This window comes from Akebia trifoliata, chromosome 4, assembly GCF_017979445.1.
Source record: "Akebia trifoliata isolate Shusen 1 chromosome 4, ASM1797944v1, whole genome shotgun sequence".
In the NCBI taxonomy this organism is placed as follows: Eukaryota; Viridiplantae; Streptophyta; class Magnoliopsida; order Ranunculales; family Lardizabalaceae; genus Akebia; species Akebia trifoliata.
The window spans coordinates 15,275,544-15,288,389 of record NC_141378.1 but is presented as its reverse complement, the minus strand read 5'-3'; the positions used below and the strand labels follow the sequence as shown (position 1 = coordinate 15,288,389).

General features: G+C 33.7%; 1 protein-coding gene across 1 annotated transcript; it reads left to right on the top strand.

Annotated features, from left to right (window-relative positions):
* Window positions 1–6,583: 6,583 nt before the first annotated feature.
* PDE338 (Nucleic acid-binding proteins superfamily) lies at window positions 6,584–12,330 on the top strand. Its single transcript, XM_086439925.1, has 8 exons — window positions 6,584–7,661; window positions 7,946–8,020; window positions 8,101–8,172; window positions 8,942–9,022; window positions 9,289–9,386; window positions 10,392–10,517; window positions 11,584–11,632; window positions 11,721–12,330. The coding sequence occupies exons 1-8, from the start codon at window positions 6,744–6,746 to the stop codon at window positions 11,895–11,897; spliced, it is 1,596 nt and encodes a 531-aa protein (XP_086296051.1). The 5' UTR covers window positions 6,584–6,743; the 3' UTR covers window positions 11,898–12,330.
* The last annotated feature ends 516 nt before the right edge of the window (window positions 12,331–12,846 follow it).

Here is a 12,846-nt window from a genome sequence, read left to right as displayed (position 1 = left end):
ACAACCTCACTAATCAGTGTTTAAGACATCCAATTGTATGGCATCAATCTAGAGTTGGATTTGCCACTAGTATATCTAAAAGGTGATGTGAAGTCCACTAGTAGGAAAATGGAGTGGAAAGTGATTGGGATGAGTGAATGTAGGCAAGAATTCCAATAAAAAAATATTTGTCAATAAAAATCTTTGAAAAAAATAAAATTATAAAGTCTTATCCCAAAGATGGCCCAAGTATCTAGCTAATAGAAATTTTAAAAAACATTTAAAAATTCTAACAATGTTGGTGGTAGTTAGATATCAATTATAAATTAATTTTAGGACTATCCTTGGATTGGGTTAGGATAATATCATGTTAGAGACATTATTGATCTAATAACAATTGGACAAAATATTTATTAGATCTCAAATGTCTTATTCATTGTCATCGTCAAAGTCTTATCCTAAAGTTTTGGGTTGACTAAAGGGATCCAATTTCCTAATATAGTTTATAGCAAATGTGAATTCCAAACCTATATATATATATATATATATATATATATATATATATGGGAACGGTTCGGCAGCCCTAAAGTTTGTCAAGTTTTGTGCCAAACATTTTTTTATAAATCACTTTTGATGGGGTTAGAAGTTTTGAAATAGGCTGATTTTTTGTGAGGATGATCTCTACGGTGAAGAGATCATCCTCACATAAAATCAGCTCATTTTGAAACTTCTAACCCTAGTTTACAAGTTGAAGAATCATGGACCGTCTAATTTTTGTAAATCACTTTTGATAGGATTAGAAATTTTGGAATATACTAATTTTTTGTGAGGATGATCTCCTCATCATAGAGATCATCCTCACAAAAAATCAGCTCATTCCAAAGCTTCTAACCCATATTTTGAAAAATGTTTAACACCAAACTTGACAAACTTTAGGACGGCTGAACCGTCCCCCATATATATTAATTAGATCATTTGACAAACTTACTTAGTGTTGATATATATATATATATATATATATATATATATTTTAATTAGATCATTTGACAAACTTACTTAAGGTTGTCAGAAAATATATACAATGAGGATTTGAGCAAATTATTCTCGAATTGGTTTCAAGGCAGATCCAACCTTATCTAATTGGTCCCATGTGGACCGAAAATCCAATCCAAACTCGATCAATTGACACCCTGATCCTATTTATGTATAAGGACATTGGAGTTAGAAGATCCAACAACACAAGTATGAGTCATGCTGGAGTAACCTCAAGATTGCACCTCATATCGCACTTTCTTATAGAAAGTGGGTAGGAACCATAGAAACATTTTCATTCATATCTCGACCAAAAACATTTATGATTCCTTACACTTCCACGTGAAAGTGCGATATGAGGTACTTCAACATTATTCTAAAAGTATTTTATGAATTATTAACGGTATTGGGTATCTTTATCGGCATTTAAAGAATATAAATATGAGAGATTTCTCTAGCACATCTATTTATTGCAATTTTATTATAAAAACTCTCTTACTTTATGAAATTCATTGGTTGAACAAACTTTATTACTACATTGACTAACTTAATAAGAATCCAAATCCTATTAAGGCGCATTGGTCTCACATGGATTATCAAATAAAAAAGTCCAACAATACAAACTTGTAGTTGTCATGGAAAAACTCATATTCAAAATACAAAATTCAAATAAACAATCTTTTTGGGTTTGATCATAAGTGTTAAAAATTGATACCTGTCCAACTCCAAAATCTAAAAATAATATTCAATGGTGAAAATTAATTTTTGTTTTCTAATGCTAAAAATTCTCTTTTATAACCTTGTCACATCAGAATATGTGTTTGGATGCCACAAATTGATTCGGCTAGAATCTCCTCCAAGGTATGATAACTGATAAGAAACAAATTATCTACATATATTTGAATTTTATTATGTGGATCTTCACTTTAAGTTTGCACCGTAACAAACTTTTGATTAAACGAGGGTTTATGGGTAACATACTTTATAAAGTAAGGTTCCCTTGGAGTTGTCAAAATTCCGGGGGAGTTTTTTTTGTAATAAAAATGCAACAGTTAGGTGTACGAGTAAATCTCCCTATAAATATTTGACTGAACGATCAGGATGTTTGACCTATTAGTGGTATCTCTATGGATGGGCATGTAGTATTTTTTGATTTGTCTTAGAAAGGTACAATATCTTTTCAAGTTAAGTCTACCTTACCGTCCTTATCTATTTGGAGAGATTTACCGGAAGGACCTAACTGTTGCAATTTTATTAATAAAACCCGCTTACTTTATGGCATTTGTTACTGAATTAACCTTACTTTATGAATTAGGCTAGCATGACCAACTTAGTAAGATTTTAAATCTTAATAAAAGTCTTCGAGTCCACATGGATGATCAAATTGGCAATCCAACATGACATTCTTCTATATTTTATGGAAAAATTCATATTCAAAAGAAAAAAATTATATATTTTTTGAACTTGATCCAGGGTATTGAAAATGGATGATTACTGAATTACCAAATTTAAAACTAGAATTTAACACTGAAAATTAATCTATTTTCTCGAAAATATATTCTTCAAAAGTTCTTAGAAGTTTTACCTTTATAACTTTGTGACATGCCACAAATTGATGTGGTTTGGATCTACCACAAGGTATGTTAAGTAACAATCAACCATATTGATTAACAAACTTGATCAAGTAAGTTTTGGTGAGTAATAAATTCTCTTGGAGTTGTGAGAATTCGCCAAGGGAATTTTTGTGATTAAAATGCAACAATAAGGTATGCCGGGTAAATCTCTCTTTCTGACCTTGTTTCTCCAGATTTCAAATTCGAGGATCGTAAGATGCGTGCTAATTGTAGTAGGCTAATTCTTTGGTGATCAACATAAGAATTGAGGTGACGTTAGCAAAAGATGGTGTGGCAATAGAATCACTCTAAATTTATTAAATATCTTATCCTAAATATAAAAAGAACATTAAATATGACCAAACTTAGCTAAGATTTTGGCTCGCCCCAATGAATTACAAGTCAATTTGATAGAGTAAGGTTGTCAATGGGCAAGTTTGGGGCAGACTTGGATGAACTCTAAATGTTGAGTGTATATTTTCCTCCACTCGATTGAGTCGTGATCCAATTAAGTCCCGTGACCCTCTTATATTCATATTTCTCCCCTTCTCCAATAAATCGATCTTTTGAGGTAAATGGTTATCAACATGGTATTAAAGTGCTAGGTTCGTATTGGTCATGGGTTCGAATCTTTCTACCCTTATGAGTGAGGGCGAGCATTGAATATATATTTTTCTCTACTCTCGAGTATGTCATACCCCAGTTAAGTCCTGTGACCCTCTTCTATTCATATTTCTCCTCTTCTCTAACAAATTGGTCTTTTGGGATTAAATGGTTGTCAACTAAAAGTTTAAATTAAGCTTAGGCTGAGTAAGACCACACCCGATCCTATTAGGCTTAGTTGGGTTTGACTTGATTTGGATTTTATAAAAATATTAAATTTCCCAATCCTAATAGATTAGTTTGGTTGAAGTTGGTCTGAATTTTATAAAAATATTGAATCTTTATACTTTTCAAAGTAAAATCATTTAATGTTACTTTTCATTAAAATAAGCATCTAATATCTAGTATAGTCAAATAACAATTAGGGAATAAACTTATTATTTTATGATATATAAAGAGAGTATAGTAACAGGTTGGATTAGGCATTGTTATGCTCAATGGGCTAAAAAATTTCTCTCAGAAACTTTATTTTTTTAATTATTGTCTTTCAATTAGCCAACTCTCATTCTTTCGTATGTGCGACATGGGATTATTTTCAAACACACAAAACCACGAATATCTGGTAGGAGTGTCAATGGGCAGGCATGACTGAGCCCCGGCCAGATCGTTTTAGTTTAGCACTAGTGGGACTTGATTTGACAGACCCAACCCGAGTTACATTTTATTTTGTGTTTTTGGGGAAAACAAAGCTTAAATACGACACAACTCACCAAGTTTCTACTTCACCTCGATGAGACTTTTGAATCAATTTGATCAAGTTTTCTATTCTTTTCCAACTAGGGGTGTCAATGGGTCGGTTCGGGTTTAGTTCTTATGATATTTGGAAGCATAACCTTATATTTTATCGGTTCTGGTCCCTGTTGATTCCAGTTCCAATTTTAAAATAAGTGGAATTGGAACCGGAACCATTAAAAATCATAGGTACCTGTCGGTTCCGATTCTCAAGAATCGAATGAGAAAAATTATTTCAAAATCATTATAATAAAAAATTCCTTCTAAAAAATAACATATTATTTGTAAAGTATCAACTTAATAAAAATTTGTTCCACTGTAATGATGATTTAATGACTTTTATCTTCAAATATTAAAATGTATTTCCTTTACAAGTAATAAATTTTAAAAGAAATGCCTCATCTTAAGCTCAAATATTTAGTTTATATGAAATTTGAAGATTTTTATATCATATATGCTAATTTTAAAATATAAGATTACCTTGAATTATGTATAATATAAAAATAAATGACAAAATAAATCGGTTCTGGGTACCCGTGGGTACCCATTGGATAGAACCTAATGGTTCTGGTTCCTATCGGTTCGGTTCCATATTAGACCTAACTCTAATCGGTTCCAATATAAAGGGAATTGGAACCGGGATTTTCGGTTTCAGTTCCGGGTAAATGGGTACCCATTGACACACCTACTTCCAACTATCCAACTCCAGGTCTTTTGCACGTGTGAAATGGTTACATACAAAAACTGATCCAGGAATTTTAGGTAGGACTATCAATGGGCAGGCTTTGTTAAGCCCAAGCCAACCAATTAGTCCAAGCTCGGTCCTAAAAATGATTCAGGCCAATCTCGATCCGGTCCAACAACTAAATGGGCTTACTACAGTAATGCAAACCTGATTCATGATGGGTTGGGTCAAACCCCAGCCCGTCAAAACCTTCGAGCCACTGCAGTATTTCAGATAATCCAATATGTTTTGAAACTGATGGCCCTTGACTTTGGTCTTTTTTTAAAGACTATATTTTTTAACCTAAATGCCCTCATCTCCAACCTCCAGCCAAAAGCCCTTTGGATTTCTCTTCCCAAATTCAGCCATCGTCAAACTCTTTAATCACTATATACCGGATTAGTCTACTGAAATTGGAATTTTGAAATAAATTATTTTTTATATATTCAACTTCATTTAATCCATTGTTTTCAACCCTGCCTTAACCCCTTTGTAGAAAATGCTTGATCTCTTTTCTCAAAATTCTATCATATATATATTTTTTTCTTAAAAAAAAAAAGAAAGAAGCACTATTGTGTCCTAAGGCTTGAAGGTTAAAGTAGATGAATCTAAAGATTACAGATAGGGTAAAATTTTGTATTTCTCCCAAAAAAAACCTATCTTTCTCTTTAAGCTTTAAGGTTTAAGGGAGATAAAATCACGAGGTTGATGAAAAGGGTAAATTTTTGGACGATGACTGCAAAAACCTAGTTTTTGAAACTATGTACTCACTTTACCAAATAGTGTCTAAAAAGATTTTTGAAGTAAAAATGCCGTAGTTACCCTTTCAACGATTTTAGAGGTTTAAAGAAACATGTTTATTTGAGGTACTCCTATGTTTTAAAATTAATGATATTCCCCTTGACTATAGTAATCTCTATAGATTAATGAAAATAACATCTAAAAAAAATCATTGTTTTATCTTCCCAAAACAAGTAATCTTTTAACTCACATAGATGATGATGATGTCACCATCATCATGAAACATATTTGATCCATGTATATTAAATTTATTAAAATATATAAATAATTAAAACATAATTTTAAAACTCGACTTGAATGTTCATCGAATTTATTCATCTAAAAAATAAGCAATTCGACTCAAATGAGTTAAATAAAATTATATTGAATTTATGAATAAATTTTAATAAATAAAAATAATTATTTTTTATTTTTTTATTTTTTTACAGAAATATTAATAACCAAATAAAGTGGTCAAGTATTTTATTTGGCTCGTTATATTTCTATATCGAAACACTTTGTAAAGTTGTTAAAAGGATATTTCAGGTATTTTTTATAAAAAAAATCTTCAAAAGATCTTTAATAGATTATTATTTTATTAAGTAAGACTTAAATGATTCATATTATTTATTAGGGGACTATTTGATACATATTCAAAATAGAGAGCCCTTCAAGGTCATTGTCCCTAAAAAAAAATTTTACCCAAGAGATTGAATGATATTTTAAAAAGAAAAACGATGTCTTGGGGGCTTAAGGTTGAACATGAGGTCATTTAGGTCATTTTACAATAATCTATTAAAGAAGACGGAGGTCAAAAGGTGCATGGCCTCTACTTGAAAACATAAGTGGATATCCCAAAACATGGAGGTTCCATAGTCCAGAAGTAATCACCCTTTCTAATTAAGGAACTATTCTCGAGAGTCAAAAATCAAAGATAGCTTCTATCATCAACACACCAATTTTTAAACTTAACAAGCTAAACTGCATGTAGAAACTTGGTGTGCCAATAGAATCTCTCAAATCAAAACCCCTAATTTGGAGTAAAAATCTAGCCCATTTTCTGCCCCTGCCGGTTTGCTGAGCTGACGCACACTGTTTCCCTGGCGCATGTTAGACAAGACCCAAGCCAACAAATCCCAAATCCTGGATAAAATAACCGGGAAACCTACTGGTTACAGAGAACTCAAGCCAAGCAGAGCTCATGAGGTGCGCAGGATAAGATGCCAAGCCTTCATTACCTCTGTAACTGTAAGTCTCTCTGCTTATCAAACACCTCTCTACCATTTATTATCGCTTTTCCTCACAAAAGCACTAAAACCAGAACAATTTCAAGCTCTCACAAATGCCTTGTTTCAAAAAACCCAAACTTTTCCTCTGTTTCCACTACAGGGGAACTTAGAACCCTAGTTTTCTTACAGAATTCTCCAATTTGGAGAAGTACCCATGTTTCCTTTTGCTCTTCGAATGATGGGTTTGAACAGTTTTCGAGTACCCATCTTTCGGAAAAGCTCGAAAATGATAGATATCAAGAAATGGAAGGGCTTGAATTGCTCGAAAAGCCGTCACCAATGCCTATAAACAATGGTTCTACTACCGAATTAGTTTCTGAACCTCAAAAACCTGAGAAAGATGAGGCATTGGCACCTTTTTTGAAGTTTTTTAAAGATAAGGATTCGTTCGAACAAGTGAAAGAAGAGAATGGTTCAGAGGTCATTGGGGTGGAGGTTAAGGAGGAAGAAAAGGAATCAAAGAAGGTTGGGGTCGAGTATTATGAGCCCAAACCAGGTGACTTTGTTGTAGGTGTTGTTGTTTCGGGTAATGAGAACAAGCTTGATGTGAATGTTGGTGCCGAATTTCTTGGTTCAATGCTGACCAAGGAAGTGCTTCCTCTTTATGACCAAGAGTTTCCTTACTTGTTATGTGATTTGGGAAAGGATGCCGAGGAATTTATGGTTCGAGGGAAGATGGGAATTGTTCGGGATGAGGATGCGGTGAGTGGGAAACCAGTGCCAGGAAGACCTGTTGTTGAGACGGGGACAGTGCTTTTTGCTGAGGTTCTTGGACGAACTCTTAGTGGAAGGCCTTTGTTGTCCACGAGGCGGCTCTTTAGACGAGTTGCGTGGCATCGAGTGAGGCAGGTTCTATTCTTGCTTTTATGTCAATTGGTATCTTGTTCGATTCTTTTGCGTTTTTCATATATTATCATTCAGAGGTTCTCCACCCAGAAAATTAACCAAAAAATTATAATATCTCATGTGAATTAGGATTCGTTACACCCAAATCAGATCCTTTTGGGATTATCTTAAGTTCTTAACTTCGTAGTTGGTACCGAAGCATTGAGAACAGATATTATAGCTCCCTTTAGACGTGTCTGTTTAACTTGTTTAGAATTTCTTATTAAAACTTTTTAAAAAAATTGCAGATAAAACAGCTTAATGAGCCTATTGAGGTTAAAATTACAGAGTGGAATACAGGCGGTCTTCTAACAAGAATTGAGGTGTGCCTTCATTTGATGCTCTCTCAAATTCAGAATATCTTCTTGCAATTGGATATATTATTGACAATCTTACTTTGCAGGGTTTGCGAGCATTCATTCCTAAAGCCGAATTGATGAATAAAGTCAACAATTTCACAGATTTGAAAGAAAATGTAAGTCGAAATCCATGGTTGGATCATTAAATCCACAGTTCTCTGAATTATGTTAGTCGTAGTCTTATCATGCAATTAGGTATTATTTGTAGAGGTAGATATGTGGTGGTGCCTTCACCTCATGCCATGCATGTGACTGGCTAATTCGTCAATTGGGTCTGATCAATTAATGGCCTCTTCATGGATATGCAAAATTCTTAAATCCGATACTTGCAGGAGATATCGTCCAAGTGTTGGTCTATTGATAAAAGTGATGCATTAAAAGAGGTGTGGTTGAGGCACTAAAAACCACTGTGGTTATTACACTAGTAGGCATGGGCATCTTCTTTGGGGTTAAAGAGGAAAGATAGTAAAGTTAGAGGGATATTATTGAAAAAGGAAGAGAGAAGAGACGATAAAGTTGAAGGGGAGAGAAGAGGAAATGCAATAAATTAGAGTTGCATGGGCCCCACTCTTTTGTCTCAATTTTATACCGACAAAATTGCAGAAAGAGTGGGGTCCACCGTTGTGTTTATCATATAGATTATTGAAAAAGATGAAGGTTGACTAGGAGGAGAGGATAGACAATAAAATTGAAGGAGGTGAAGAGAAAAGGCAATAGTGGGGTAGTATGGATCCCACTCTATTGTAGTTGGAGTGGGACATTTATACCCCACAAACGTATAGTTAGAGCGGGACCCACCGTTGTGTTTTATTATATATATTTATCTCCATCTTTGCTCAACTTCAAAGTTTTTTTTTTTTATTGATTTCATTATCTGTTGTGTAGGTTGGACGCCGGATCTTTGTGCGGATAAATAGAATAGATGAAACTACTAATGACTTAATACTTAGCGAGAGAGAAGCTTGGGTCAGTTTACAATTTCATCTTCATCCTGGTTGTTTGCTTCAATTATGTGTATATTTTCTAGAAGAGAATAATTTCCAATGTCATGCATGGAACTTCAGTATCATGGTTGATCTTATATTGGTCAGCATTCTCCTAGTGCATGAACGTTCACCATGAAAAGTTCAACCATGCCTTCAATCAACAGTGCGGGGGTTCATGCCCTTTCTTGTATCTTTAATTCCATGTTTTTTCTATAAATAGCAAGTTAACATCTGTGTATAATACAGGAGATGATGTACCTTCAAGAAGGAACACTTCTTGAAGGAACCGTTCGGAAAATTTTCCCATATGGAGCACAAGTGAGGATAGGTGACACTAATAGAAGGTAAGATTATAGCTTACATTTGATATTTGAAGACCTATCCAGGGCTTTTAATTTCTTAGTTTGACTTATTCCATGTCAATAATTGTCTACTTTGTTTTATGTTAAAAGATGCCCAAAAAGGTAAGATTATAGCTCATATTTTTGGTATTTGAAAGCATATCTAGTGCTCCTAATTGTTTCGTGTGGCTCCTTTGATTCCAATATTTTCGACTTTGTTTCATATTAAAAGTTGCCCAATGTGGAAAAGATAGCATAATAACAAGATAAATAAATTATCATTATGGGGACAAAGAAAAAACTGATGAACAATCAATTGAAATTTTTAAAAAAAATTAGCAAATGAAGGGAATGGTAATAAGAGGTTCTTGGAAGGAGAAAACGAAGGCACCAACCAAGAAAATAGTTGAAAGGAATGCTTTTTTATTTGTCACCCTAGTGGGCCTCCCTATGCCTATGTCCATCATAGTAATTATTTTATTGTATTTTTCCTAGATAAGTATGGAAAAGATCCTTGATTTTGACTTGGGTCCTTCATTTGGGTTTGAGAATGAGGACAAAAAGATAAATAGAAGAGAAGGAACTGTTGAAAAATAAACCCGGCAAATGTTTTTTATGTAAGACTGAAGGGATAAAAAGTGAGAAAAGACAAAAAAAGAACCATATTGAAATTCATTGATGTCCTAGTCTTCATGTTAGCCTTCTTTTCTTTCTTTCCTTCTTTTCTGTTTTTTTTTTTTTTTTTTTGTGGTGGGGGTGTAAAAATGTTAGGAATTAGTCATTATTGTTTTCTTTTATAACTCCATTAATGAAATCAATCAGTTGAATTTCTAATGAAGTTGCTAAGTTCTTGAATGCTGTGTTGCCAAGAACTTTTTGTGTCTTTGAGCGCCAAATAATGTTGTGTGATTACCTGTAAATGAATTTATCATTGAATATCTAATTTTCTTCTACCACATTATGAAGACTTCTTTCTTCCATGCTCAAAATATTATCTATGCTTTGCAGTGGGTTGCTACATATCTCAAACATTACTCGTGCTCGAATTTCATCAGTTAGCGACTTGTTAACAGTGGATGAGAAAGTAAAAGTTCTGGTGGTGAAGTCAATGTTTCCTGATAAAATCTCACTTAGGTAAGGATGGCATTGCTGACTTTCCACACTTCAGCCTCTATGGTTTAATGCTATGTTACCCAATTCGTTGCTACTAAGCCGAACCACGAACCGGTACAAAGCGAACCAGTTCTCGTTACTGTTCATGTTGGGTTCGAAAAATCAAGCAAAGCACGAATCCACCAAATTTTGGTTGGGTTCGGTGAACCAAAACTTTAGGTTTGGCGAACCCAACCATTTGGTTTGGCGAATCAAATAATTTTTTAATTGGTTCGATGAACCAAACCAACATATTTAAAATTTGAATTATTTTATTTCTATTTAACGTAGAAAATTTTTAACATTATAATTGTACTTATAGCTTGTATATATATATATATATGCACAAGCAAACCAGTATAGGATACCAGAGCGAACCAAGAAACGAATTATCTCTACCTACCCTTACGAACCAGCTTCATTCTAGAGTGGTGAACCATGAACCTGAATTTGAACCGAGCGAACCGACAAACCAGGTAACATAGGTTTAGTGAACTATTAATGCTTGTAGAAACACTTGGGAAGGCTAATTATATTCAGCCACAAATTTACTGGAAAATAACAATTAATCAAGTTGTAAATCTTCATCTTAAGAGTTTCACTTGCAAGAAGCAAGGACAGGTGCTGAAATTTGGAACTAATACTTCTTGAGAGTTGCTTGGAAAGGAAGTGCCTAAGAAGCTTTATTTAGAGTTATACCAACCATTTAGAAAGAGAGCTTATGTTGGCACCCCAACTTTTACTTTTTACACCCCAATTTCTTAAATTACTTACCAGTCCCTAATTAAAGATTAAGACATGCCATTTGAACATTACAAAAGTTTGGTTCAAGTTATTGCCTTAACATTACAAAGAATTATAGCACGTTCAAACAACTTCGGCAGTTGTTTACAATTAGAATTCTCTCTCAAGTTGTGCCTGAGTTACATTTACTTGTGTTGTTTCTTCTCCAGCAGTGCAAGGATGGGTCACTTTATCTTTTTCATTTTCTTTTATGTTCTCTCAACTATGTTAAAGAATTTGACATAAAAGATTTTGTGGCATGCAGTATTGCAGACCTTGAAAGTGAGCCTGGCCTGTTTATATCAAATAAAGAGGCAAGTTATTCTTCCCTTTTGTTGTCTTGAAAATTTGATTTATAGGATTTCTTTGGTAAGCTAATCTTCATTTTTTTTTCATGGGCAGAAAGTATTTTCCGAGGCTGAGGAGATGGCAAAAAAGTACAAGCAAAAGTTACCAGCTTTTTCCGCAACTCGTAAGTTAGACCCTGTTTCAACTGATGTTCTTCCATTCGATGATGAAGAAAAAATGTATGCAAACTGGGAGTGGTTCAAATTCGAACGAGATACCGAACTCGACTGACCCATAAAGTAGATTCTTCATGAGAGGCTGTATTTAGCTTGGACCAAAGGGAGAACCCTCGAAGAGCACTTGTAAATTACTAAAATATCCTTGGTTCTTCATTTGTTAAAATGACGAATAATTGTGTAAGAGTATTTTTAGTCTTCCTCAGATTTCGTGGGTGACCATGAATTGCTGGTACAGATGATAAGCTATGTGAAAACTGATGGAAGCAAACAAAATTTTCGGGTAATTACGCCCTGACATGGTTTCCTCTGTTGGTCAGTTGTTCTCCTAAGCAATCTGATATTCCCATTTCTAATTTTATTTATTTATGTAATTGGCATGCGAAGAATGTTTTAACATTTATCCATAATTGTATCCTTCTCCTCAGCCCTATTTGTTCTTTGACTTGAATAATTATCAATTATTGTTTACTATCGGAAGATTAATCTTTCCATTTGTAAACATTTCAACTGATACTGAGATGAATACCAGCTCCTATGCCATTGAGGCGAGGTACACATTAGCACCAAGTGTATCACTAAATGATGTTTGAAACGAGTCTAGTAGTCAATAGGGGCACATGACATTAATTTCTATGTTTTTTTTTTTACGTCGAGTCAGGATCTGGACTCTTTCGTCAAATCCCACTCCTTAGACTCAAATCTTGCCACATAGATATCTCATTAGGAGAAAGAATCTCCTTTTAGTGCATTATTTGAGAGAGAACAAGATTTGAGAATACCAGTCTCTTGCCACTAAGGGTTCCGAATTCAGAACTTAAAAGAATACCAGCTTGGAATATTCAATAATTTAAATATCAGGAAAATTTGTTGAGTGGAAATGGGTAAACACTTTCAAGTATGAATATTTCTATTTAATTATTATAATTTATTTTAAATAAAAGAAATTATTGAAAATCCTGAATAATTAAAAATTGATTAGTTTTGTAGTAAAATTTGTATAA